At 54.1% G+C, this 27,054-nt stretch overlaps 7 protein-coding genes and 1 pseudogene across 8 annotated transcripts, besides 1 other annotated feature; 2 read left to right on the forward strand and 6 right to left on the reverse strand.

Annotated features, from left to right (window-relative positions):
• Positions 1 to 919: 919 nt before the first annotated feature.
• On the reverse strand, positions 920 to 2,307 carry NCS54_00055700 (Putative acetate kinase; the record flags this gene model as incomplete). Its single annotated transcript, XM_053146207.1, has 2 exons — positions 920 to 1,400; positions 1,544 to 2,307. 2 exons carry the CDS (start codon positions 2,305 to 2,307, stop codon positions 920 to 922), a joined length of 1,245 nt encoding a protein of 414 aa, XP_053002182.1.
• A 550-nt stretch (positions 2,308 to 2,857) lies between these two features.
• Positions 2,858 to 4,237, reverse strand: NCS54_00055800 (Hypothetical protein; the record flags this gene model as incomplete). The annotated part of the gene is made up of 4 exons (XM_053146208.1): positions 2,858 to 3,063; positions 3,150 to 3,794; positions 3,853 to 3,977; positions 4,041 to 4,237. The coding sequence occupies 4 exons, from the start codon at positions 4,235 to 4,237 to the stop codon at positions 2,858 to 2,860; spliced, it is 1,173 nt and encodes a 390-aa protein (XP_053002183.1).
• A 3,361-nt stretch (positions 4,238 to 7,598) lies between these two features.
• On the forward strand, positions 7,599 to 9,986 carry NCS54_00055900 (MFS domain-containing protein; the record flags this gene model as incomplete). Its single annotated transcript, XM_053146209.1, has 5 exons — positions 7,599 to 7,685; positions 7,825 to 7,913; positions 8,012 to 8,301; positions 8,367 to 9,506; positions 9,562 to 9,986. The coding sequence occupies 5 exons, from the start codon at positions 7,599 to 7,601 to the stop codon at positions 9,984 to 9,986; spliced, it is 2,031 nt and encodes a 676-aa protein (XP_053002184.1).
• A 255-nt stretch (positions 9,987 to 10,241) lies between these two features.
• On the reverse strand, positions 10,242 to 12,188 carry NCS54_00056000 (Hypothetical protein; the record flags this gene model as incomplete). Its single annotated transcript, XM_053146210.1, has 7 exons — positions 10,242 to 10,484; positions 10,546 to 10,671; positions 10,723 to 10,803; positions 10,868 to 11,036; positions 11,089 to 11,183; positions 11,240 to 11,708; positions 11,770 to 12,188. The coding sequence occupies 7 exons, from the start codon at positions 12,186 to 12,188 to the stop codon at positions 10,242 to 10,244; spliced, it is 1,602 nt and encodes a 533-aa protein (XP_053002185.1).
• Positions 12,189 to 13,005: 817 nt separating this feature from the next.
• Positions 13,006 to 15,874, reverse strand: NCS54_00056100 (Zn(2)-C6 fungal-type domain-containing protein; the record flags this gene model as incomplete). Its single annotated transcript, XM_053146211.1, has 6 exons — positions 13,006 to 13,731; positions 13,781 to 14,023; positions 14,071 to 14,734; positions 14,785 to 15,054; positions 15,113 to 15,515; positions 15,577 to 15,874. The coding sequence occupies 6 exons, from the start codon at positions 15,872 to 15,874 to the stop codon at positions 13,006 to 13,008; spliced, it is 2,604 nt and encodes an 867-aa protein (XP_053002186.1).
• Positions 15,875 to 18,206: 2,332 nt separating this feature from the next.
• On the reverse strand, positions 18,207 to 19,529 carry NCS54_00056200 (Hypothetical protein; the record flags this gene model as incomplete). Its single annotated transcript, XM_053146212.1, has 6 exons — positions 18,207 to 18,370; positions 18,440 to 18,484; positions 18,541 to 18,907; positions 18,960 to 19,198; positions 19,264 to 19,337; positions 19,408 to 19,529. 6 exons carry the CDS (start codon positions 19,527 to 19,529, stop codon positions 18,207 to 18,209), a joined length of 1,011 nt encoding a protein of 336 aa, XP_053002187.1.
• A 1,109-nt stretch (positions 19,530 to 20,638) lies between these two features.
• On the reverse strand, positions 20,639 to 22,252 carry NCS54_00056300 (G2/mitotic-specific cyclin-B; the record flags this gene model as incomplete). The annotated part of the gene is made up of 4 exons (XM_053146213.1): positions 20,639 to 20,727; positions 20,783 to 20,921; positions 20,981 to 22,177; positions 22,244 to 22,252. The coding sequence occupies 4 exons, from the start codon at positions 22,250 to 22,252 to the stop codon at positions 20,639 to 20,641; spliced, it is 1,434 nt and encodes a 477-aa protein (XP_053002188.1).
• A 1,158-nt stretch (positions 22,253 to 23,410) lies between these two features.
• NCS54_00056400 lies at positions 23,411 to 24,924 on the forward strand (annotated as a pseudogene). Its single transcript has 4 exons — positions 23,411 to 23,574; positions 23,684 to 24,642; positions 24,693 to 24,766; positions 24,823 to 24,924.
• Positions 23,411 to 24,924: a sequence feature.
• Positions 24,925 to 27,054: the final 2,130 nt, after the last annotated feature.

The raw sequence follows: 27,054 nt of genomic DNA on the forward strand, positions 1-27,054 counted from the left end.
TTTATCACGGTGATTTCTTTGACATTTTTTAAAAAAGGTTCTCAGGGACATGGACAGTGTCGCAAGTACACGACATGGCGTCACGGCATGGTTATTCTCCCACACTACTACGGATTAGATAAACGACAGGAAGCGCCCCATTGGAGCCTCGAAGTTCGGGGGGGCGGAAAACAAACGCACGGCGTTGACAGGATTTTTTTGGTTGATGATATGATTTTTCTGTTGTCTCTTTAGCAACGTATACGAGGGGGGGAGGGGCGGCAGCGGCCTCAAGGTCGAGAGCCGTTTCGGGCATCTCCGGGGCTCAGGCTTGGAGAGGGGGGCGCAAAAAGGATTGACAAAGGATTGACAGCGGTACAGTACACGGCTGCTGGGCGCCGTGACTAGACGGCCATTGTTGGATTGGACTGGATTATTCACATACCTGTATATTCACTCTCGAGTTGTCGATCAGAGCGCTGATTCGGCGCAATGCAGAGTTAGAGGGGGGAGCGCCCGAGCTGTGCGCAATTGATACCACTTTGCTCTTCATTACAGTTTATACCAATGCGGTGATTCGAGTGACTCGAGCTGAGTGACTTGATTTGCTTATGGCGTGAGAATAGAGTTGCTTGGTTGCTTATCTCTAAAGGCTGTGGTTGTGACAATGGATGGATACTCTCAGCTAACCTACCAATTTCCTTGTCACAACCACATGCAACTTTGTATTTATCTTGATATGAATCCGGGTCTTTCGACCCTTGTCATTTACTACCTGCATTCGTCTAGTCGTTTTCTGAATTTTTGTTTATTCATCTATTCCCAAGTCTATCATTCATTCAATCGCTAGAGTTGCTCCGCTCGTTTCCGTCATCATTACTCCAGCCATGTCACATCATACCCGCGTCAAGCGGGCGTCGTCGTTACGGTAGTTAGTTAGTTACCACAGGTCTTCCTTTTCTGCGCATAGCCTGGCCATCTCAAGTTGCTCGTCCGTCTGGCAGACAAGCACTCGTTGAGAGGCGTCGGGACTGCCAAGCTCCTGGACCACGTCCTTGAGGGGCTCCTGGTTGCGAGTCTCATCAATCGCAAAACCTAGACAAGAGACTCGCTCGACCACAGCGGCCCGGAGCTTGGCGCTGTGCTCGCCGATCCCACCGGCAAAGACAAGAGCGTCAACGCGGCCTTCCAGAGAGACAAAGTAGGATCCAATAAAGGCCGAGACGCGGTCAACAAAGATGTCAAAAGCGAGGCGGTGAGTGGGGTCATCCGAATCGGCAACAACACCAAAGTTGGTGGTGCCCGTCATGGATTTCCATCCGCTCTCTTTGTTGAGAATCTCCTCCGCGCGCGAGATGTGAAGGTGTTTGGTGGAGGCAGGGGACAGCTTCCCCACATCGCTGGCATAGTGGAAGACAAGACTGTAAGGTTGACAGGGGGTTAGCATGCAAGGGACTTTATTTAGAAGGGAACCCTCATCGGTTCCGGATCTCTTGGATGATCTGATGAATGTAGGATTCCGCTTCATCCGGTGGGGCTGGGGTGCCTGGCTGGGCTGTCTCACCTTGGATCAACACTGCCGCTTCGGGTTGCACCTGGGAGGCCGGCCAGAGGCGTCAGTCCCATGCTCGTATCCCAGCTCTTGCCTCCCTTGATGGCGCAGGCACTGGCACCGCTGCCCAGATGGAGGGCGATCATGTTGAGCTCGCCGACGTCCTTATTGAGGTATTCGGCTACCGATCGCGTAATGAAGGCGTAGCTGATGCCGTGGAAGCCATACTTCCGCAGGCGATTGCTCTTTGCGATCTTGGGGTTAATGGGATATGTGTAGATGTGGGGTGGTATAGTTGTGTGGAACTGCGAGTCGAAGCAGGCGACATTGACGGTTTCGGGGAGCGCCTTGATGCATGTATCGACAATGCTCAGGGCGACACCATTGTGAAGCGGCGCGAGGTCGCTGAGCTCTTCGAGGTGGTGATACGTGTCTGATGTGATGATCTGGGAGCAGTCGTAGTCGCCGCCGTGGACGATGCGGTGGCTGGCAATCGCAATATCCTTCTTGGACGAGATCTCCTTCAGCTCCGTATCGTCGACGAAGGTATCGAGAAGCAGATCGAAGGCATCCTCCTGGTTCTTGACAGCATCGCCGACCTCTTTGGCCTTGATGACCTTTTCGCCGAGACGTTTGTAAGTGAGCTGTGCTGGTGGGGCAGTGAGGCCGCTGATCTGAGCTTCTGCGATCTCGCGGGGCACCGCGCTCTTCTCCGATGTGTAGACTGAGATTTTGACCGAGCTGGACCCGGCATTGATGGCGAGGATAACCTTCATGACGACAATATCAAGCTGAAAAAGGCCAATGGATGGATGTCGAGGGGAGAGCACCGTAACGAGCCAAGGGAGCTTCTGTTTTATGACCCCCCCTCATGGCTGGGCTGTCCCCCTCCTGGCTGGGCTTGCCTTACCCTTTGCAATGACGACACAAGGACCGTGGTCTGACACTAGGTATCGCGGGGTTTGTACGCTCGGGGTGGGGCTTGAGTACGCCCGAGCAGTCTGCCCATGGAGGACAACATGTGGCATATGCAAACGGCTGTCCGCCCCCGCGCCGCTCCCAGTCCATGCTAGCAAAGCCGCTGTCTCTGCCCGTCAGCCAACCTGACATGACCCCCCACGACCGCCGAAAATCACTCCGTCCCCGGCACTTTCAGGTCCTTGGGTCAAGCGAAACTGCGATCTATCGCTTTTTGGAACCCTGCAAACGGTTGTCACCCCACCCGCAGGCTGCGCCGTAGGCATGTGGTTCGGCCCAGTGGTGCAACTGGTTGGCTACCGCTACTGCATCTGGCACTTGACACTTTGATACTGCCCGTACCAAGCCTCAAGGCGTAGCTTCGGCCGCATCCGAGGGTTCGGGCACCGAGTCTAGAGTGTGGTTCTGCCAACCAGATAGCGGTAAATCGGGAGAATGTCCCGGCAAAATCTGCGGTGAGGGCAACTCAAAGTGGTTCGGCGGAAATGGGATCCCATTGAATTCGCGGTCCGAACTGTGGCAATAGAGCCACGTCTCGAGGAATCGTCGATATGCTGGGCTGACCGTTAGCTGATGCTTCGAAACCGGTTTGGAACCTCGAGGATCGCAACCAATGCCCCCTCGAGATACGATTAATCACCTTGACGCTCGGTAAACTGAATGGCCAAGTATCGTATGTCCAGCGTCGGCTGCATCGACCTTGGCTCCGACGAATCGCTCGTTCTGGTTCGAGGTCGCATGCGATGCGCCAGGGAGAAGCGCCGATGCGAATGATGATCATCACCCGTGTTGTGACGCCGACCAGAGGCATTTAGTCGAAGCTGCTTTGCCCTGTCATCCCGTCCTCGAATCTCACCGTCGAAGCAGTGGATATCGTATTCACGGTATTGCCCATCCGTCTTGTTCGCCCACACGCTGAGGGAGTGGAATGTCGTGTAACGATCTCTCCACAGCTTGAGCCTCTGGATAGCTCCGATGCCCTTTACTTTCCCAAAGCTATCTGTGCGACCATGCACATTGGTCCAGATAACGTCGACGTCATAAAAGTCAACCAGGTCCTTCCGGCGCAAGTCGCCCTGAAATTGGATCGAGCTCTCGATTGTCGTGAATTCGTATCTGATCTTGATGAATTGGTCGTGGATGCACACGCCCTCATCCGTTGTGTATCGAACTCGATGGGGTTCCTGAAACGTAATGTATCGCTCCATGTCCGCGGGGTCATAGTACGGGCGATGGCGCGAGTGGAGGGTATGAGGATGGATGTCTGAAGGTGTGTCCGAAGGCACTGCGATGCGAGGAGTTAGCTGACAATGAATTGGCACAGCGCCGACGATGAGACGCACGGAAATGCTCGAGAAGCTCGTTCTGGTAGCTTCCCTGCCAGAGCACACGACGTTGCTCAGATCCCACCACCTCCCATGGCCCTAGGTAGACGACTCGCTCGTCCGGTGTATCTTGAAAGAGTATTCTGCAAGGCCGAAGTCAGCGTCATGCAGCGGCAGAGGCATCGCCGGGCTTCGTGGGAGCGTACATCGTTGCCTGGAAGCCCGGAGGCCCCAGGTCAAGCGCCGAGGTTTCAGTGGTCGACCCCTCGGTGGTCGGAGCGGAAATGGTCGATATGCCGGAGGTCGGGGTCCACGTCGAGTCAACGGGACTGACGTAGGTTCGTCCGTATGTTGGTGGGCGGCCGAGCGACGAAGATGTGAAGGATGAGCCCGAGGACGACATGCTGTCGCTGGTGGCAGTCGAGGGCGATCAGACTGACCGAGCTGTGGGGACATGTCATGACACGGTCACAACGGCAAAGAAGGTGCGAGTGGTCTCTGCCGGCGCCGTCTCGAAGATCCCAGTTACCAGCCCCAAGAACGTCTTGTCCAGATTGATGCCGTACTACTTCTTGGCTCTCGAGCTCTCGGTGACGGGAAAGAGTTGAGTATGTGTGTGTGAGAATGTGTGCGTGTGGTGGAAGCTTGTGTGAATAAGAAGGAAGAGCGATTCGGCGTGCTCTTGGCTGCTGCTGCTGAGGCTGGGCTCGTGGATGCCCAGGCTGGCGCAAGTGACGGACTCTCAACAAGTCGATATACGTAGAGGCACCGCATACACTCAGACAAGCAAGGGCGAACTCAGGCACTTGACGGCATGGGTAGCTCGGACGCTGCTGGTGCATTAACCTACCCCTCCGATACGGCCGGTGGCAGACAGATGGACTTGGACGGAGTCTCAGTCACGTATGCGCAGGCACACAGGCAGGCAGATCGCAGACTTGGGACGGCGCAACGTGCTGACGGTCTCCAACTTTACAGACGAGGCAGAGTTGGGAGCTGCACGGCACAGAACGACACCTGACGTAGAGATGGGTACTGTAGGCGTGGGCGCAGTCGGAGCAGCCAGCCCAAACCAGAGATGCAACAGCCGGAATCCAGAGTAGAGTACTGCAGCAGTTCCAGCGCAGAGAGTCCAAGGTCAGATCCTAGAAGAAGTCTTTCGTTTGTTCCTAGACCAGCTGCGGGCCAGCATCATCCATCGCAAATCGTTGGGAGGCAGACAGACGCGGTCGGTTTCCACGGTCGACGAGGGGCTCTTCCGTCTCGCTCTGTCCCGAGAGCCAGGTCCCACGTCGTCGGCAGCCAAGACCACAAGGCTAGCCACACACAGACAGGCACGCCGCACGCTGCCCGTCGCAAAGCCGCAGGAGGGCCAGTTGTTTGCCAACAGAGAGAAGCGCATCGACAGAGGTCGTCGTCCGGAGACGGGGAGAATCATAGTTCGGCAACGGAGAGCCAAGGGCCAGCGCCACATGGACAGAAGCTTGTCGTCGATTGGTGGTCCACTGACGACGGGAGCATCGCGCACGGGGGTCGATGCGGCATCCTGATGGGCTGGGTGCAAGGGGTGCATCCGTCTTGGAGCCGTTTTGGGGCCCGTCTTTCTGGAGCCATCTTGGTCTCTGGTGGTGGCCTTTGGTTGGAAGAATCTTGGCTTGTTCACACTAAGCGATCCTGGTCCCGTGGGGCTCTTGTTCGCGGGGCCTCGTTTTTTTTTCTTCCTCTTACCCTTCTTGCTTGCTTTTGCTTCGCTCAAGGGACTTGGGGACCTCGCTTTGGAGCGCACTAGGCTGTCGGGTCGCTGTTCCGCGGACAATTCCCGACTGTCTGGAAAGCCGGCTCACCGTTTTCGCCAGCACTCGCATCACATCGCGTGTTGTAGACAGGGAAGAGTCGATTTTTAGTCCCAATGTCACTTGACATGGCGACGACGTGTTCCGCTGGGGCGCGACAAAAGAGTAAAGATGAAGGCGCGTGTTCGGAGCCGTGGATGGATCCAACTGTTGTGTCACCCACGTTTCTATGTATGTGGTACGTACAGCCGATAGTGCTGTGCTGTAAGTAATTTCCATTGGAGCCTCGAACACCCCCTGGTTCAGGAATGGTCGGGTCCGGCACCATCCTCTATCCGAGTAATGCCATTGGTGCGGCGAGTCTTGTCTCTGGTGTGAATCGAGTGAAAGTTGGGGATGGGATCATGGAGGAGAAGGAGGAAGAGGAGGGTAGCATCTTTCGATGATGGATGGTTATGGACGACTAAGTAAAGAAAAGCAAATAAATGGAAGGCGCCTGTACTGAGTAGGTACCGAGCATCCCAAGGAAGGAGCGAAGGAACAGGGAAGGCGACCCGGGATTGGGCCAAGTACCTTGAACACCTTTGATACCCAAGCACAAGACTCAGACTCAAGGTTGCCATCCATCCATCCACTTGGATCTCGACGGATCACGTCGATCTAGGATTCCATCGTTCGGTCTTGGGAGTGACTAGCCCAATACGGTAGAGACCCAAGAGTTTCGATAGTTGCTCCCGTTAATTTCAGAAACTCTGGGCAAAGGAATCTGACTAGGAGATAGGTAGTGTTGACGCATAGTCAGCTAGCACTGACTTACACAGGTGGTTTCATCAAAAAGTTGCTACACGAGATTCTACAATTGCGCGCCTTGCTCTGTAAATACAAAGTCTTTACCTCTTCAATAGGCAGCCATGACATTTATTAAAAACGGAGTGGGTGGTACAGCTTCCCCAGATTGCAGAATTGTACATCCCCAGTTGTGAAGTGCCATGTCTTGGGCCTAGACGCCTCGTGCGCTTATGTAACCTCTCCCCCCACGTCTCCGTTCATGACAACCAAGCTTCAACACCACGTGCCCTCGCCGAGATATTAGCACTGTCTCATTAGCACGCCTCTCCCCCCGGAGCTCGCAGCACGCATTATTAGCCCCCATCCCGCTGTCTGTCTAGGGAATTTTCTCAACGGGCTGAACGGTCGATTCCCTGCAAGAACTGCAAGCCACAATCGCTCCAGACTCGGGCAACGAGTCCCTCCCCGGTTTCTTGAGTGCTCAAGTCACAGGCAAGTCTCACAATTTCCTGCCGACACGGACGACGAGGACCCAGCCGACAAGGGGACGAGGACGAGGACGAAGACGGGGAACCGACCCAACACTGCAGCGGTCGTTCCGCCCTGGCCGGATTCTAATCTGCTCTGTTCGACTTGACTCGACTCGACTCGATTTGATCTTTTTTTCAAAGGTCAACCCCGGAGACGACGCCCTGGACGCCCTGTTCAGTTTACTTCACCTGTCATTTCCTACCCGTAACAGCCAAGCTCCGGCCAAGTTCGAGCAAGGGTATCGAAGGACTCAGCCAAGCGCAGCCAAGTCGAGCCAAGGGTCAGCTAAAGGAACCAGCTGCTTTTTTCGTACGGCGCCATCCATTGCGGCGTTTGCTTGGCGCACAGTCCTCACGCAACTGCCGCACAGTCCTGCGATGCCCTCCCACACCATGCTGCGCAGCCTGCTTCAACCTGGCAGTAACATATCTCTTCCATTCCATCACTGCTGAATGAGGCACGGCCATGAGAACCTCTGTCGCTCTGTCTCTTGTTCTGGGCATTTCTTGTCCGCCAACTCCTGTCGGATTTTTCGGCCTCCTGGCTGCCAGCTCCAGCTGAGTCTGCCTCATTTGAATTCGCGGCGCAGCTCAGGCCATTCATTCGCCCTCCTTGGAGCTGCTGCGACGCGTCGCTATCCCGTCGCAAGCCATGCCTCTCTTCTCCAGATATTCTATGCGCCAGAACCGCGGTTTCCTAGGTTCCGACAGCTCTGCATTGCCTTCACAAGATGCCCAAGTAAGTTCAGCCAATGCTTTGTCTTTGTCGCATTGAGTGTCCATCTTTGCTGTCAAGTCCGCTCTCGGTGACCATCGCCTATGGATCCCCTGTCATGAAAACCCAGATCTCCCGGCTAATGAGCACTTCCTGGAAATAGGATCGTCAACAATTGCGTTACGAGCTCGACTTGAACGCATGGAACTTTCGCATTTGGGGCGTTTGCGCATCGGGCTTTTTAACAGATTCGTAAGCTCTCCCACTGCATCCATAACTGACGTCTACATGCTTCTGCGCGCCTTCATCGCCAACTTTGGATTTAACAGCCACCCCTAACGCTCTTGCAGATATAACCTCTTTTCCACAAACGTCATTCTCGCTTCCATCGCATTCGTCTACTGGCCCAATGGCCCAGAGTGGTCCGGACTTCTTATCAACTTCTTTACTCTCCTTGGCTCCGTCATCGGCCAACTACTCTTCGGCTACCTCGCGGACCGGTATGGTCGAACCCGCCTCTACGGCATCGAACTAGTTCTTGTAATTGTTTCTACGATCGGTGTAGCCACTAGCAGTCACGGCTACAATGATCTCTCTTTCTTGGGTCTCTTTATCTGGTGGCGCTTTGTCATGGGGATTGGTGCGTCGCCCAAATTCAACCAAAGCTCGACATCACCAAGTACAGGATGCTAACAATCATGACAGGCATCGGAGCCGAATATCCCCTTAGCGCAGTAATTACATCGGAATGGTCCAGCACTCAGTCTCGAGCTACCATGTTGTCTTCGGTTTTCATGATGCAGCCGATCGGCCAGGCCCTTGCCCAGTTGGTTGGTCTCTTTGTGCTTCTTGGCTTCCAAAGGAGCCACGACCTTCAAGGAATGCGCTGTGGTCTCGATAGGCTGCATGAAGAGGAGTGCAAAAAGGCCTTGGACGGCATCTGGCGCATTGTCATCGGTTCCGGCGCGGTGCCTGCGTTGTTGGCCATCATCTTCCGTTTCTTCCTATTCGACTGCGGCATCTACAGTCTCGAAGTCCGGAACAAACCAGCAATTGCTCTAATGAACACACAGAGAATTTACGGAGCACCTCAAGGAGGTGGAACCGAGGCCTTTCCCGGCGGCGGTATCAACGGGCGCCCCCCGATGAACGGCTCGTTCCCGATGACCCAGCTCAACCACCCTCCGCCATCGACGACATACCAGATGAACCCGCCCAATGGAAATCACACGGCACCTTCTTACCGAACAAACGCGCCGCCCAACAACATGCATCTCGCGAGCACCTCGCAGCAGGCCATGCCCATCCAGTTTTCCAAGGAGGACATGCACAACTACTTTATCCGGGATGGCAACTGGGCCTACCTCTTGGGAACAGCGGCAACATGGTTTTTCTTGGATGTATCATTTTATGGAATGAGCCTTGATAACAGAGGAACTCTGTCGACAATGTGGGCGACAACGAAACCGACGCCGATCGACGACAGACTCGAGTGTTGGGACTCGTCCCTCCAAGGGGGCAACTCTACAGTGCCACAATGGGCCATCGACGGACTTCCGGTTTGGTCGACCGACGCGACACACCCCTGCAACACCATCTACGACGTGCTGATCGAGCAGACTAAGCAATATTTGCTGACCGTGTCGCTTGCGTCTATCGCTGGAAGTGCTTGCTTTGTCTTGTTTTCGAGCCGGATCCCCCGGCGACAGTGGCTGACGGCCTCGTTTCTCGTCCTGGCCGGTTTCTTTGTGGTTACCGGCTGTGTCTATTATGGTGTCCATCAGAAGGATGGTGCACCTGCTACAGTGGTGTTTGTGGCCATCTGCCACTTTATGTTCAACTTTGGTAAGTTGGGCACCTGAAACCTGGTCTGATTCACGCTAATAAGGAGTGTCTCTAGGCGCGAACACGCTGACGTTTATGATTCCCGCCGAGATCTTTCCAACCTGTTATCGATGTATGTGCCACGGTATCTCAGCGGCAGCGGGAAAGCTCGGCAGTCTCGTAGCAGTGCTCGTGGTATATGGCATCAACCAGTCATACGACGCCGACACTCGGCAAGGCCTCATCTTCCTCCTATTCGGGTCAGTGGCGGCGGTCGGAGCCATCTTTTCGTGGGCATATCTGCCCAACTCGCAACGTTGGGTCGAGTACGACGGCAAAAAGTATCTCGAGTCAAAGACGCTCGAGGAGCTGGGCGAAGGCAGGGTCAAGGCGCGGCTCACTGGCGAGCTGGTCACTATTGAGGAGAAGTGGGATGAGATCAAGAGGAGGAAAAGGGGCTCGCAGAGGAGCGACCCTTCTATACCCGATGGGGCTACATAACTGCACATGTTGTTTTGGATTGACGATATAGGATGGGCGGATAGATCACTGTTTGTATTATGAGTCCCCGACGGGCCTTTTTTTGTAATCTATACACAAGTAACGGATACCCTATAAACATGACGATTTGATATTTTGGGCATTACGTAGTCTCGATTACTATTGTACTCATCGCTATAAATGGTGCTCCTGTTCATTATCATCCCTCATGTTTAAGGTTCATATTCCAATGCCATCCAACCTCTTATTTCCCCTTTACCCGCCAAGTCCATTCCGCCGGACCAGTAAATCAACAGTGTCGGCATATAACTCATGATCACTCGTCGTTGCCCTTATACTCTCGTCGGCCTCGATGGCGTCCAACCACCTTGCCCAGCGTGACCCAGGCGGAGGAGGCGACCAGCCGCGTAGGGAAGTGAGAATACGGGGGAGGCGGAGAGCAAAGGGGGCAAGATGGATATCGACGAGACTGAGGTTCGGGCCGAGGAAGAAGGGGCCCTAAGGAGTCTGTGTCAGCTTTTCGTGCCTTGTCTTGTATAGAATAGACTAGAGAACGTACCTGCTCGTCGGCAGCCTGGACGAGGCTATCGATGCTGGTCTGGAGTCGTGCAGAGGCGTCGTGTTGGAGGGCTATTTCCTGTGTTTGAAGGAGAGTGAACAAGGGCGGTATTATGCGGTTATTGATCTAAGCCTTGGTCAGGTTCTATTGCTCGTTAGATATTGGAGACATGCTTACATGGTCTATCCATAATCGGCAAGTCGCCTTGGACTGCGGGTCGGTGGGAAGCAGAGGCATGCCCTGGCCTAGATCCTCGAGCTGTAAGAGTGTTAGACATGGTATCCCTCTTGTAGACCTGACGACGTGCATATTCTAGAATTACACCGCTCTCTGCGCAAGTCCATTCACCCTTTCTTATTGCAGGAACACAACCATGCGGGTTCGCCTCGAGGAGGTGTGCCGGAGCCGGACGTCGAAAGGGGTCAGTCTCACAGTACTGGTAGGACATGCCCTTTGCCTCGAGGGCTATCCAGACGCGTTGGGAAAAGGGGCTAGAGTAAATGTCAGTACGGTTAAAGCAGCCAGAGGGAGTGATGGGTTTACCAGAAGCATGCCCCGTACAACTTCAGAGTGTTCTCCTTGGCGTGTTTCCTGGCTGTTAGCAGTGCGGCACCCGTAGTTTTTCGACTCGGGGGCTTCTTGTATATAGTCAGTCATCGTTCTCGATCAGCCTTTCAAGTATTCATGCCCTCACCTGGGCTTTTTTCGTCTCCCTCTCTTGCTTAGCCAAGTACCGCTGCACGCTATTCTTCTTAATCTCATCACTCTTCTCCAACGTGTGCTTATGAGGACCAGCAACACCATCCCCCTTGCCATTACCGCCATTACCATTGACCCTTTGAACCGTCCAGAAACGTTGTTGACCAGCAACACCTGCAAACCCGCCGAGTATTGGCGGCCCAGGCTGCCCCTGGTCCGAAGGTTCAAGCTGCAGCTGCGCGCCGGGTAAATACTCGGTGATTTTTATCTTCACATCACATAGATCGCGCTCACGGGTGTTGCGTTTGCGCTTCTTCTTGTTTGGGTCATCCGACTTGGGCGTGCCTGGAGGCCGGCCCTTCATGCGACAGTCCCAATAGTGCGATACAAAGGGTTTCCGCTTATAACGCTGCGTCGAGCGGTGCGAGTAGACATTGTCCACATGGGGGAAATACGTCTCAAACCTGCAAAGCATCAGCAGCATGGTCTTACAGGGAAGCGTCCCAGGACAAGTAGGAGAGCTACTGTTCATGAGTGAGGACAATCATTTCGTCAACGTTAAACAGCTTGTCCCGCCAAGCCTCCAGGTCCGGAGGATCAACCACAATCTTGCTGCTTAACTGCCCATTTGACCTCTCAACCGGCTGTGGCGGAGGCGGCGGTTGAGCACCGAATGCACCCTGTATCTGCTGCGTCTCGACAACAGGCACAGGCACAGGCACAGGCATCGCCGTCGGCGCGAGTATACCAAACTGACCCGGCGCATGATGAGGAGCCGATGCCGTGACTGCAGCACCGCTCTGAGCAGCATGCAGTCGGTACGCCTCGTCAAGATCCGGCGCAACATACCCGTCGAGCCCGATACCGAGGGCGACCCGGTGATACTGCGCAACGGCGGGCGCGAACGGACCGGAGCCGGGACCCGGAGCTGAAGGCGCGGCCATGTGGGGCCGGTATTTTCAGGTGGACAAAAAAGCGCAGGGATGTTTCGGAGTTTGTTTCGTTTCGTTTTGTTTGATTTTTATTTTTTACGTTGCTGCTTTAACACTCGATGTCTCTCTCAAAAGTTGGCGTGAGAAAGAGGGGCTTTGTTTTGGTCCTTTCTTGGGTGACAATTTTTTTTTTTCAGCCGCATGTCCCGTCATGAATGGGCAGGTACGACAAGGCGGCAACCCGATGCACGGACTACCCCCACTTAGCGTCAACACCATCAAGAGAGCCCATTTTTACCAACTGACATAAAAAAAAACATCAAAAAAGAAAGCCTCGCAATTTTGCTCGCAATCGAATCATAGGAACAGCCCGATGCGGGGGTCGAACCCGCAACCTTGAGATCGCGTACTCGTTTTGAAATATAAGAGTCTCACGCTCTACCGATTGAGCTAACCGGGCGTGGCTCGAGTTGATGCTTCGGGACATGCCCAGTCGTATTGTGAGGACGGGCGTGACCATGGCTTCACTCGACGGACAGCGTCAACAGCTATCCTCACCTCACTCCAGCACATCATCGTCAATTCCCCAAGTACAAGTAGTGATGTCTCATTGTCGTTAGAGCCCGGGTATTTCTCCAGTTGCTTAATGCACTCATCCCGCCCACCCACCTACCCATCCATTCATTGAGAGTCCCAACCCATATCGTACAAAGATGGTCAGCATATTCGCCTCCCCCGTGAAAAACGCCTGCCCTGCTTGTTGTGCCCCTTGTCGGGTTCCATCTCTTTCCTTCTCTTTATTTTCATTACTGGGCTCCATAAAGCCCTTTCAGTTGTTTCTCGTTTCCCATGATCCCAAATCCATGGCATCCATTGGTCCCATGTTCATCAAAGCCCTTAAAACGCCCTCGCCCACTTGCGGTACCCCGGTCTGTCCTTGAATATCCCATCCGTCTGGCATCGTAAACGCTCCGTTCTGATCTAGGCCAGCCGGTATCGTGAAGCCAGACGGGTCTGCAAAGAATCCTTGTGTGTTTCCGTCAAGTACGCCAGTGTTCATCATTGTCTGGTTCGGTGATATCGGGCTCGTGTTGAAAGAGTTGGGGTTCGATCCGTTCATCTGTCCGGGAGCCAAGTGGCCTCGTTGGTCAGATCCTGTGCTCGAGTTCGGTGTCGGTCGGTTCGATTGCACTCCGTCTGGCGATCCTGATGCGTCCTGGCCGTCTCCCCCAAGATCCCCAAAGCCCGACATTGGTCCGCTTCCAGTCCCGTTCTTGTCAAAGGTTGCTCCGGAGCTTGGCGTGAGAATGGGCAACTGTTGATCAGATGAAATCCATGTCTGGCCACTGAAGCTCCCATCGCCAGCCGTCCCCCCCATGTTCTGTCCATCTCCACCAACGTTGGGTTCCACGATGTCGGGGGCTGCTGCTGGATTTCCATCGTCGCCGGCCATCTTCATGAAGTGGCATTCATTGCGGTACGCGAGAATGCCCTGAACGCCTTCGGGGTTGTCGCACCTAGGCACACTGGGGGATCCCGGATTCTTCGCCGAGGGCTACTGAAAGTTAGCAAGTCGTCCTCCATCACGCTCGATTTCAACCTACGCTATCGCTGTTGCGTGGGAACGCAGTCTTGAGCTTGGGGATCCTCAAAGCAAGGGCCTCCAAATCGACATCGAGCTGGACGAGGAACGATTCGGTCAGGGGGTTCCGTCGTTTCAGCGCATTCATGGCTGAAAGGAGGAATCGGAGCGAGTCAGCCGTTTGGCTATCGTCAGGTCGGCTCTTGAGGTACTGCACAAACACTCGTGCCGACACGTAGAGGCAGAAGGAGATAAACGGGTTCACCTAACTCATTAGTCTCCAGAACAAGGCCCACGGTCGTCCAAACTCACTGTTGAGAGGTCCATGTGAGAAATCATTCGCATGATGCTGGCAATTTCGTTTGCCGCTGTAATACATCGAACCTTGCTCTCTGCGCTAACCGACGCAGGAAGCTTGTTCTTCTCCGCCTTGAAGATGGCGGCTTGGTGCAGGCAGATGGTCGAAGTGTGGATGCTCATGTTTGTAAAGACAATATTGGGGTTCGACAAGCCCGCGGGGAGTTTGAGTTGAGGGGGTAGACAGAGGGATGTGTTGAGAAGGATGTTGTCCATCTGGCGATGACGCTTCCAGAATGGGCCGTTGAGGTCGTGATCGAGGTCGTCAGCATCAGGACGATGCAGATGTACCAAGTTTCGTCCGAACAAGCAGGCCATGAGCACGATGCCTCCATAAGGAGACAGTTTACCCGCTCCCATCGGACTGGTGCATTCGCTCAACGACTGTGTCTGCTCGGGCCTGCTCATATTGAAAGCCTCTTCTGAAGAGGGGAGGTTGGTCATGATGTCGCGCTCATCGATTGTCATGGGCCAGCCGGTGCCGATACTGGCATATCGATCTTGGCAGAATGCCATCCAGAATGTTCGACGGCGCTCTTCTCTCTCGGTCCAATCTTTCGGGGGTGCAAGACATTGCTTAACGTCGAGGCCAGTGCCGTCTAGTCTATGAAGACCAGTCCTATCATTTCTTAGCACAAATCAACAATATCAAAAGCAGTCAGGACCTACATCTGAGCGAGACGAATAGCAGAGCCCGTATTCACCCAGGCTCGGGGAAAGTACATCATCTTCATCTCATACGATGACAGAAGAATATGCGTCTGGCAATGAGCGATGGAGATCATGTGTTCTCCGTAGCCCTTGACGTAATCCGCCTCGACATACTTGCGTGCTCTCCGGTAAAACAGATCTTTCAGATCTGCATACTTGTCTGTGATGGTGCATGCCAGGGTCCACATGGCATACCGCAGACAAACGGGTGGGCGCTGGTTCGGCGCGCTGCACATGCAAGGTCAGTAAGCCTCAACGTGTTGAGGAGGGGCAACGGCCAACGTACAGGTTCATGGCGGCGAGGTATCGGTACTTGTGGATCATGGGGATGGACGGATGAACCTTTTCAAAGTAGATTTGGTGAAGCTCGTCAATCGTCTCCTGGGGCGGCAGAGGCTCCTCGAGGCCCAGACCGATCATCTCCCAGGTAAAGGTACCGCCGACATTATTCATGCCGCCCATGTTCATGCTGGCATTAAAGTTGAAATCCTCGATGGCGCCTGTCTGCGGCGACTCTCCATTGAAGTTCCATCGATCCATGTCGCGATCACCCGTCAAGCCCATGGTCGCATTCGGAATGTTGAGGTTAGCGGGCGACGTCGTCTGAGGCGGCGCGGGCATGGGGACGTTCAGTGTCTTTGGCACGTTGGTGGGCGGCTCTTGGGTCTTTAGCAGCGTCTCGACTTGCTCTACAGATCGCGGCAGGTCAGCGGGTGAACAGGTCGGCATCAGGACAGGACAAGGGCTCACTCAGTCGCTCCTCGAGGGCCTTGACATAGCCGCGCTTGGGACCGCTCTTTCTCCTCTGCTCATCGTAGGCGCAGGCGTGTCCCAGGCGGGAACAGGTGCTGCAGCTGGGACGGACGCCGTCACACTTCAGCTTGCGCTTCCGGCATATCATGCATGCCAATCGCTTTGGCTTAGGGACGCTCGAGTTGTCGGGGGCGGGCTCTCGGGGAGGCGCGGCGTCGTCTTGGTCAGTGTTGGGGCTTCGGGGACGCTTCTGGCCGGCGCCAGTGCCGGTGCCGTTGTCGGGCGAATCCGTCATGACGATGGGTAGGCTGCCTTCAACAGACGGGACTCGAGGGGCGGCGAATGGTGGAGGGGCTATGAAGGAGAAGCCTTGCAAGGCCCGTGGGGGTGGGTAGCCAGGAGGAGGACTCGACGGGAGACGGGGACGGGAGTCGCAGGGCGTGCACGACGAGGGTCCCGCTCCTTCCGGAGGAGGTCGGGAAAAGCGAAGGCGGCGAAAAAAAGAGTCGGATGTGGTTCAGGCCCGGCCGGACGGGGAGAGGACAGGTTGAAATGGGGAAGCCGAGAAGGACCGGCGATGCGGATCACGGAGTATGAATGTTTAAAAGGAAGGGGGGAACAGACGAAACAATGCGACCAAACTTGAGACTGAAGTCGCATGTGGAGCTGATAACTAAAAGCCGGTTAACCCCAACTGTAGCTAGCGGAGTAGAGTATGATTTCTCAGTGGGGATTCATGGATCCATATGTGATGAGGGGGGGCATTTTCAGAGGGTGCGGTGCCGCGATGCGCTGGCTGCCTGGCCTGGTACTGCTGCTGTCGACGGGATTTGGGCTCGAGCAGCCCTACCGGAAGGCTATCGCAGCACCTGCAGGGGTCTAGGGGTCCTTTTGATGGGCTACTCTCCTGTGCCTTGAGGGGATGTGCAGGTTGTATGGAGCGGGATGAAGCAATTATTAATCATCCATGGCCAGTGCAGACGAAAAGTACACCGTTTACAGCGGCACCATCTCCCCCCTCAACAATGCCTTGAGTAAGTCAAGTGCACGGTTCTTAGTACCCAACAATACAGTATCCGAATTTTCATCTTGTCTACCCGCGCGTATATCCAAGTTGTCAATCAATCATCCCGAGTACGATCCCATATATACCCTACATCTCCCCAGCATAGCCACACGCGTCGCTTGCTTCCGAAGCTCCCAGCTAGCTAGCGGCGCCCAGGGATGCAACCGGGCGGCCGACTCGCAGCTTCAATTAACCTTTGACCTAGCCAAATGACGCCAATGGCTGCTCGAGACCTTGCGCCGTGACGAGGACCCGGTACAAGAAGGTCACTGCCGAGCTTGTCTGAGACAGAACATAGCGATAATCCTTTCTTCGTTTTAATCGAGTAATAATCATCGTACTGTTCTGCTTCCTCGCACTGAAACGCGACATAACAGACATCGTGTCTAGGTTATGCTTAACGGGTCCTTGGTAGACCCCGACTTGCCGGAAGCCCGGCATCTCGACTACTACAGCTCACATCAGGCACTCAGCCTTGTTGACGCGTCCTTTATACCACCTACAATTAATTCCGCCCGTTAAACGAAAACCCCTCATCGATACTTATTTTGCTGCTACAGTATACTAGGTAGCCCTTTGTTGTCGTCATGATATTTGCTCGTTGTTGATTATTGTCAGTGATTTTTTTTCCCATGGCCGCAGGTTCAAGGCCATAACAAACATTACAGAATAACAACATCTTGCATGTTTTCCCCTCCTTTGTTTATTTTTCTCCATCATAGAATTAAAAAGAAAACTTGGATTGAAGAGAAATGCGGTCAACGTCCTCATGTGTTCACCTTCAGCTCGGACATGATCACGATCCCCCCCCTCATGGATCTCTACCAACCCTGCAAACTCGTTGCTGGAGTGAGAGTGTCCATCTACCAATCACTATTCTTGCACTGCCGCTTCCAGGTCGAGTAAAGCCCATCCTGCCTATTCTAGTAACATGGCCTTGTCCCCCTCAAAGAGGCCACTTTGACAGATGGAAAAACACCCTACAGCAGCTTCATAATGACCCAACACGACTGGAGATATGGGTCGAGCATGAATTCCGCCTTGTTAATTTCCCGTCGAGAGGCAGAATGCCAATTGTTTGAGGCGGCGCCATCATCTAAATATAGGCACATTCCGGAGCACCCAATATCAACGTCACGGCCAATAACTCTCTGGCATTCACTCTAAGCTGTCTCACGTGAACAAGGTAGGAAATATACGAGACTAAGCTCATCATAATCATTTTGAATAATTCAGACACCAACCAGAGGAGAGCGGCTGATTTCTCGTTTATCTCGCTTTCAAGGTGGCGATGCACATATTGCTCACCCTCCAATGTCGTCGCTCGGTGTCCCTTTACCCCGTCTGACACCAGGAAAAGCCTGTATTGACCAGTCATGGACGAGATCCAGCTCAGCTCTGTTTCGAGTATTCACCTCAAAAATACATACACTGTCGGCTTCGCACGACGCCGCTATGTTTGCTCCAGGCGTGACACTCCCGAGATCGACAAGTTCGTGGCCCCTAGGAATCTTACTCAGATGAATTTGAATCAGCCTCGAGAAGCAAGAGCACAGGCTCTTTATTTCCTGTCAACGTCAACCCCCACAATTCGGAGAATCCCCAGATCGCTGTAAGCAAGGCAATATCGCGTCGGTGCCCAAGCCACCACAGGGCAAGCCCCTGCCGTCTTGAAAGTGTGAACGTGCTCCCCAGTTTCAACGTGAGAGATCTCGAGGCCCGAACCTGGGTGGATCGCGTGACGTTAGCATGAGGCCTCGTCCTCCGCGTTATCAACGGGTAAATGCTCCTTACCTTCGTCACTTCCTCCCACCACGAAGCTGCCATCAAACGTGAAACCTAAGAGTCGACTGGTTAGATAGGTGCGAGACTCGGCGTTAACAGGGTAGACCTACTGAGGCTTCGAACTGGCCCAACCATCCTCGTGATAGTCCTCTGACAGATCCAATCCGTCGTATCCCACAGCGCAATGGTCGAATCCGAGCCACCCGTGGCGAGATACCGTCCTGTTGGCTGCAACTCAGCCGTCAAGCATGACGACGTGTGCCCATTGAGTTGGAATTCCTCAGACTCATCTCCATGGTTGGTATGGAGAATAGGCTCGAAACCTGGATACGAGAGGACTCGGATACGTCCCTCTGCTGTCGTCGCGAATATCTTCTCACCGCTCCAGCAGAAGGCGATCTGGTTGGTTTGCACATGTTGCTGGTGGGAGCTGATGGGCGTAGCTTGAGTAGGAGACAAGACATAAATGGTATCAGCCTGAGAGCATTGTCAGTATCCGCTGTAGCGTGCTAAGGTGTCTCGCGCGGACCTTGTTTCCAACTAGAAGCGTCTGTCCGTCAGGAGCCCAAACGAGCGTGAATGCATCTCCAAGACCCTTTACTTCGTTGAAGCACGCCTTTGTCCGCACATCCCAGAACTTGACCACACCGTCGCTGCTCACGCTGCACAGCTCTGCATCCTTGGTCGGGTTGAAAGCAACCTTTTCGATAGAGGCCGAGTGGCCTTTGAGCTCTGTTGAGAACTTGACATGGGGCTTCTCAGGGTTCCCTGCATCGTTTAGTCTTGATCCTGACCCTGGGTCTGGGCAAAAAGCATCGATTTGGCCAACTCACACACTCTCAGGACCCTCTCTGACGACCCTGTGGCCACCAGCGTTCCGAGCGGATTCCACGCGATACACCGTAGACTACCATCAACGTCAGCAGATACACAAAGGAAAGGGAGCCTAGCGCAAAGTCATCCATATGGCAACGCACCTGTTTGCACTCGCGCCTCGCGAGCTGTTCGGGTCGTTGTATGGCTGACTCCGGAGGTTACCAAAGTAACTGGAAAACTTGTCCTTGGACAGACTCTGTCTGGCCCGGAGGACAGGCGCCATCTTGGAGGACCGGGTCAACCACCCACTGGCTTTCTGAGCTAAGCTGGGCCTCGCGTTTAGCCTGTAGATTGCACTGGATTGTTGTCAAATATACGGGAGCAACGTCTATCCGAACGAAATTAATTCATCGGCCCCGCAGACACGTTCGGGTATGATGTCTTAGAAGCTCTGTTGTATGCAGGATGCCGTAGAACTGTGGTTGGAGTTGGCCCAGAGCTACTGGCTGGCAGTCATTCCGCTTGTGGGTGGTGCACGTCGCACAGGCCAGTACCCGAAACAGGCCATGATTAGGTGGGGCTTGCACGGCATTGGGAAGCCTTGGCGTGTGATGTTTACATGACGCACGTGCGCATTTTGGTGTATCCAACGGCAACCACTTCACGAACCTCAAAGTCCAGACCCAACAATATCCTCACTTTGCCTGAAGCGGCCGGCACGAGTCAAAACATTCTTCGTAATAGAGCAAGGTATCGCTCAAATGTAAACTTCATCCCGACTGTGTCGGCTCTTCCGTCTTTCGGTCATGGTATATGTACAATTTTCATTCACGGGTACTTCCCAAGACAACAAACAGCCAAGATGCAACGAGAGCCATCCAGAGACGTCCCACAGTTGAGCCATTGACAAGACAATCTTCCTCCAATCACCAGGCGCAAAGCGTAGCGCAGCTCAGCTCAGCTCGTCAACGGTCCAGTCGCGGACAGATAGCTTCCATTACTCCAGGGCAGGTACCATAAGAAGGCGTAGCCCAACTCCAACCTGCCAAATCATGCCCTGAACTTCCTTCGCCCGTGACTCCGTGCGCCATGTATGAAGCCGAATTCCTTACAACAGCAGTGTTCAATAACCAGACAATCGAAAAATGCAATGCTGTCCATGTAGCAGACAGCGAGAATGTGAATCCAGAGGCAGTAGGAGCTCTTCAGCGCCCCTCATCGCCCCATTGGTAGGTGTCGAGGTATCGTGATGGCCCGTGACCAAGCGGGCGTTGGGTGTGTATTAACGTCATAAGCCACCCATGAGACATAATCCAGACAGAGGCGTGTATCCTAACTTCCAGGTTGCCCAAGGGGGAGGGGGCGATCGAGGTTGCCAAGCGTGGAGGATGTTCATGATATTTGATCAAGGGTCAGCTCAATGTCGTCGATGCCGAAGAGAACAGCGTTCTTTTTGGCCCATTGGCGAGAGAGGATGGACGCTGTGAAAACATGTCAGTAAGCTTCATGGGAGAGGGATATATGAAGGAGACATACACTTCAAGAACTTCTTGCTAGCATACTTTTTAAAGAATGCTTCGTGGACGACGGGACGAGCAAGGTAGTCAACCATGAGGTTGACGACAGGCTCAATCTCGTCCTCGGTGTAGCCAGCGTAGTATGAAAGGGTCTCGTCCTGGAAAGGAGTTAATCTCAACTGCATGCATCAGGGTGGGTCAATGTTTGTTTACGTACCCATTCACCACGGTCAAGGAGCAGTCGCGCCAGGTACATAGCACCGGCGGCAACGTGGCTTGGTCGGTAACGCATGAATCGGTGGTCCAGAAGGCTGATTTCCATGAGGTACTTGCCGATGGTGCGAGATTGGATGTCATAGTTGTCCGCCTTCGAGACTCGTCGCAGGAAGTTCATTGGGTTGGGGTAGCTGAGGTCATAGTTGAGGGTGCTCAGAACAAATCGCTCGGCGCTCAGAATCTCAGCTTCGCTAAAACCATCGTCCGCGATGCGCTTAAAGTTCTCGACGTGGGGGGAAAGAACCTCCTCGTACTTAGAGGCAATGAACATGGCTGTGATTCCAACAAGCTGAAGGCGGTCAAGCTGGACAACCTTGGCGGACAGGAAGCGGTCGATGATGTTGACAGCCAGGAAGAGAGTTTCGGGAAGAAGGTGGAAGCGGGTGTGGACTTCGACGAGCCAGTCGACCAAGATACCACGCGTCTTCCATTCGAGGTCGTCTTGGTGGTCCATGTAGTCAGGGTTGGGGATGGACTTGACCTCGAGGTCTCTCAAGTACTCGAAAATTTCGTTGGCATATTCGGCAACCATCAGAGGATCCTCAAGATCCTCACTGTCCAAGTCCTTGACACCAGGAGGGTACACAGGCCCATCCTTGACCTCGGGCTCAGCCTGAGCAACAGGCTCGGCCTTAACGACCTCAGGCTCTTGGGGCGTCTCTGATCTCTCACGCTCGGGAACTGAAGGCTGCTTGTTCTCGTCGACGGGAGCCTTGGGCTTCGTGGCGTGGGAGGCGGGGGCCTTGGGCTTCGCAGCAGCCTTGATAGTACCATGACCAGATCGCTCCGTCTTGCCGTTGGTAGGCTTGGAGTTAAGAGCAGTTCGAGTGGGTCGCGAGGTCTTCTTCTCGATACCGGTAGGCTGAGCAGCCTTGGAGACCAACCCCGCCTTGGCCTTCTTTCCAGCAACACCATCTGCCTTTCCAACATTGCTGACATCGCCTAATGCGGCGCGTTTCCGTGTGTTGGTGGTGCCAGCACCGTTGATTGTGGACTTTTTCGTTTGGAGAGCGCCCTTGGAGGCATTGGCTAGCTCATCGACTTTGAGAGCGGCGGCCTGCGCCCGTGTAAGACGCGTCGTACCACTGTTCTCGTCGTTCTCGGTGCCGGCGAGGCGCGTACGAGCAACACGACTCTGCTGAGGAAGTTGGGTTAGAACCATTGAAGACAGACCAGACCCTTCTGGTCGCGTTCCACCACATACCGGAGGCATCTTGAAGGTCTAGCTGTTGTTGACTGATGAAATAATAGTAGAAGTGGGTGCTGTGAAAAGCTGTCAGTTTGACGCGTCGACAAGAGAACGTGAAGAAAAAGATGGCTGAATTGTCGACAGTAAATATGGAAACAGGCGTCCAGTTACTGAGACAGTCGAGTCAGAAGAGGAATTCGGCCACTGACCTTCCTCTATGAATGGCCGATGCAGCACCGTGAAAGGAATGGTGTGCCCGGTGTGATGGCAGATATGGGTGTAGGGCTGATGCAGGCTGTGAGATGTGTGAGTCGAGCCGCGACGCAAGGCTTGTATGATCAAGCAAAGATGATGCAAGGAGGGTGCAAAAACAAACGGGCGAGGGGAGATGTTTATGTTGAAAAAGACAAAGGAAGGTTGGATGTGAAGGATGATGTTGTTTTGGAGCGGACGGGAGCGGAGCAGCCAGGGAAGTGGGCCACCTTCACGCGGGCAGGCGCGATGCGTGGGTAGGTACGTACCTGCTAGTCGCGTTGCGTTGCTGGTTGCTGGTTGCTCCAAGGCCGAGGACCCACACCTTGCACTGGATGCAAAGGGATAGGTCAAGGCTTTTCGAGGACGAGACGAGACGTAGGTCGATAGACGCGCGAGGAATTTGCTTTCTGGTGCCCAATATGCAGATGGGAAAGGACGATGAGGACTGGTTTGATTGATGGGCGGAGACCGTGAATGTTAACTGCGTGGCAGACTGGGAGAAAGAAGAAGGAACAACAGGCCAGGATGATGCGAAACGAAAAGAGTACCGTAGGTTGTAGAGACGGATGGATATGGACAGACACAAACCACAATCGACGGACAGGAAGCGGCCTTGATTTTATTAGGCGGGCTGGAGGCTGGTTGAGCAAGAAAGAATAGCGCGACTGCCCCGGGCGCGGCGCGGAGCACCAGAAAACGGACGTGCCTGCTGGGGCTAGCGACATGTCTCTGTGGTAACCGCCGGGCAACTCTTCTGTCATTGGCAGGAGCCTCCTCGCGGTGCGCACAGGCCATGGTGGCTAGTCGCGAGGTCGACGCCACAGACACGTCTAGCGAGTAGTGGCGGTGCACGTCGGCCGGAGACAGACGACAGCCCTCGGATCAAAGTTGTTGGTGATCCGAAGAAATTTCCATGTCAGGACCTTGCTAGTTGGACGACAGACAACCGCACCTGGTGAGCCTGACGTCTGCCCGTGTGCCCCAATCTCGTCTCGACATTGCTCTGAGGGACATTGGCCGTTCGGGAGAGTCTTTTCGTTAGCCAATGCCTCCGGGCTGCTCTTTGAACGAGCTCCATCACCGAATTCAAGGTAGCTAGTTCCCTTTCTCCGCCGAGCAAAACTCAAAGCCACCCCTCACAAATCACTCAACTCGGCGCCAATGGGGTCATATTGTTAGGATTTTCTAATAACCTGTTAGACCGAGACTGAAGATGCTTCAATCCGGCCTCTCCCTCGCCGCTGCGAGGCAGAGCGCTCTGCGCCTGGCTCTCAATCGGTCCCTACCCCGATCTTATGCGACTATCAAGCGCTCAAACGAGACCACCGCGGCCGCCACTACCGATGCTGCGGAGCGACCTACCGGCCAGTCTGCTATTCTACGGACCTACAAACCCCGAACACCTGGTGTGCGACATTTGAAGAGGCCAATCAACGACCATCTCTGGAAGGGACGTCCCTTTCTGCCATTGACTTTCCCCAAGAAGGGCCAGTCTAAGGGTGGACGAAATGTGTCTGGAAGAATCACCGTACGACATCGTGGTGGCGGTGCGAAGAGGAGAATAAGAACGGTCGACTTCATCCGGAACCGGCCAGGACCTCACTTGGTGGAGCGCATCGAGTATGACCCTGGACGAAGTGCGCACATTGCTCTTGTGACTGAGCAGGCCACTAAACGCCACACTTATATCCTCGCCGCTGAAGGTCTGAGATCTGGAGACATTGTTCACAGCTACCGTGCCGGTATCCCTCAGGACCTCCTTGACAGCATGGGCGGTATCATCGATCCTGGTATTCTCGCAGCCAAGACAGCCTTCCGCGGCAACTGTCTCCCCATGCACATGATTCCAGTTGGTACCACCGTCTTCGCCGTTGGCTCAGCCGCCAAGCGGGGTGCTGTCTTCTGCCGCAGTGCTGGAACGTCGGCCGTGGTCGTCAACAAGAACGAAGAGACAAAGGATGATGGAACCAGGGTCATGACTGGCAAGTACGTCGAGGTCCGGCTCCAGAGTGGCGAAGTGCGCCGGGTCAGCAAGGATGCCTGCGCGACCATTGGTGTTGCCAGCAACATCCACCACCATTACCGACAGCTGGGTAAGGCTGGACGAAGCCGATGGCTGAACATCCGCCCCACGGTTCGTGGTGTTGCCATGAACAAAGGTAAGGAACATGTATCACCGATTGTGGCACAAGGGCTAACATGTGTGCAGTCGATCATCCTCACGGAGGTGGTCGAGGTAAGTCCAAGGGTAACCGTCATCCCGTCAGCCCTTGGGGTGTACCGGTAAGATCATCATCTAACAGCGAGACGTTTCATGCGTTACTGACACAGCCCTATAGACCAAGAGTGGTTACAAGACCAGACGCAAGCACAACATCAACAAGTGGGTTGTGGTACCTCGACCTCGAAACCACGGCAAGCGACGCGACAAGGCCAATTGAGTATAAGCACCAGAGAGGCGCAGAGCGGCGAGGCGAGCAAGAGAGCAGAGCACACGCAGAGCTGTTGACGAGATGGGCGCCGGTGCTTTGTATATTATGACGCTGCATTGTACCATATGTGACATTATAGACGAAGGCGCAATGTGCGTTTGATGAATGAGCATGCCAGACCTCTCTATTTGATACTATCGACGGTACGGCGATGAGATACTCGCTCAGAGGCGCGCAAGTCACGACATGGCTTGTGGCCATATACCTGGGGTGGGTTAAGCTGTCCTGGGGATGCTATGACACTGGGTGAGGGGATGGTGTTTCCGAGGCGAGCACTGCTCCGTGATTCAAATCGAGGTGTTTTTAGTTGAGTGAGGTTCTCAAGGCCCTCGTGAGGGTTTCATGGTCTCCCGAATGACACCTCTTACTACTCTTCCTATCGCAAAGGCAAGAGCTGCTGAGATTTGAAGATGTACGCATGTTGAGTTTATTAAAACCAGAACGAAGATCATGATTGGGGCATACGATTTGGCTGATGTCAGTATTCACTTCCAATGAGGACATTCGTGATCTCAAGCCAGGATGGGTCGTCTCCGCCTTGTTGCACACTTGCATCCGTCGAGATGAGTATTACGACTGAAACGTAGATTCAGAACCGACTTGATTCAAGATGTTGAGGCTGAGCTCCTCGCAAAGCCTCCGAGAGAGGGGCCTCGAAGTGTCACAGTATGTACACAGGCTGAGCAGTCCGCAAGGCCAGGCTGTGTGATGTCTAGTGTGAACATCGAGGTTAAAGATTAGATGAACGAAGAAGGGGGAAATAAATGATGAGGAGGAGAGCCTAGGAAGAGATATGAGAGCAACCTTGGCTGTGCCTAGAAAGACATCTATTAAAGCCAACCTAATTTGGCTGAAGGCGGCAGATCAACCGAGTCCAAAAGTCGTATTGCGATATTGTCGGCAGATATTCGAACAGCAAAACCGAATTCATGCCGACCCCTGACACGACAAAGACCTTTTCACCGTGGTTACAGCGTTTCAGCAGTCAAGGACCACCGTCGGTGAGCAATCAGGACAAGGAGCTTGGGCTAGTCAGGGGTGTGGGCTTGTTGGACTGAAACAACACTCGAGGGTTTCTGAACGCCAAATCATCATGCACCAATGCATCAGATAGTACCAAGAAGTTGCACATGTGCCGTTTTATCCTTACGAAAGGACGAATAGTTGGCTAAGGGAAAGCCTGATGATTCGAGCAGATGCCGCCTTTGCCGTCGAAGTCCTCGTTAAGTATCAGCATAGCTCCACACATAAAAAAACCATCAGCATAGCGGGCCAGGCTGTATCCGTACTCCGTATTGGCAATTAAAAATCGGCACACGAGGTAGCGAATGACAGAAGACAGAAGACGCCGACGGGGTAGGGGCGAGCATGCGCCGAAAAGCCCTTTGAGATGGATGGTTTGCACAGCCTCGCCAGGCCACGTAACGCTTACCTCTCCACAGCCCATTAACAACCCCTGACAACCTGAAGAGAGACACAGATAGTCGGCTGATGGGAGCGAAAAAGGCTGACAGAGGATATCGTGGCGTAGACGAGGCAGAGCCTTCTCAAGCTGAGTAGTCGCGAGGTCACTATAGATGTTTATGGTTTGCCGCCTCGTAGAGGATAGCCGCCGGCGCAAGATGGATGGATGTCTGAATTGGGTGTCGCTGACGTAGCCCAGGCGGGCAGGAAAAATTAAGGTTATTAGTCATTTCCGGCACATCACTGGATGAAGCATCTCGGTCTCGGAAGCCCTGGGAACTGAGAGATGAGCGCAGATCTTGGGCATCTTGGCATTAGAGTGAGAGAGACGGAGATGACGGATCAGCACGGCATAGACGAGTAACGTCAGTTAGCATTGAGTAGTTTTCCATGGTTCTGTGGCAGATTGTTGCTCTTCCTGGGATAATGGGGCGCCGGTGACGGGGGTGAGCTACAGGCGCCTGCAGTGCACCTCGGGCAGGGGGAGTGTGATGGGCTAGGACACGTACGGTAAAATATCATCGCTGGCATTGCCAATCCATTCCTCGATGGTCTCAATGTTGAGCGAGAGTGAGGCCGACGAGCATCGCGATTTCCCCTGTCATCGCAACCTAA

Source organism: Fusarium falciforme, chromosome 1, assembly GCF_026873545.1.
Source record: "Fusarium falciforme chromosome 1, complete sequence".
Classification (NCBI taxonomy): Eukaryota; Fungi; Ascomycota; class Sordariomycetes; order Hypocreales; family Nectriaceae; genus Fusarium; species Fusarium falciforme.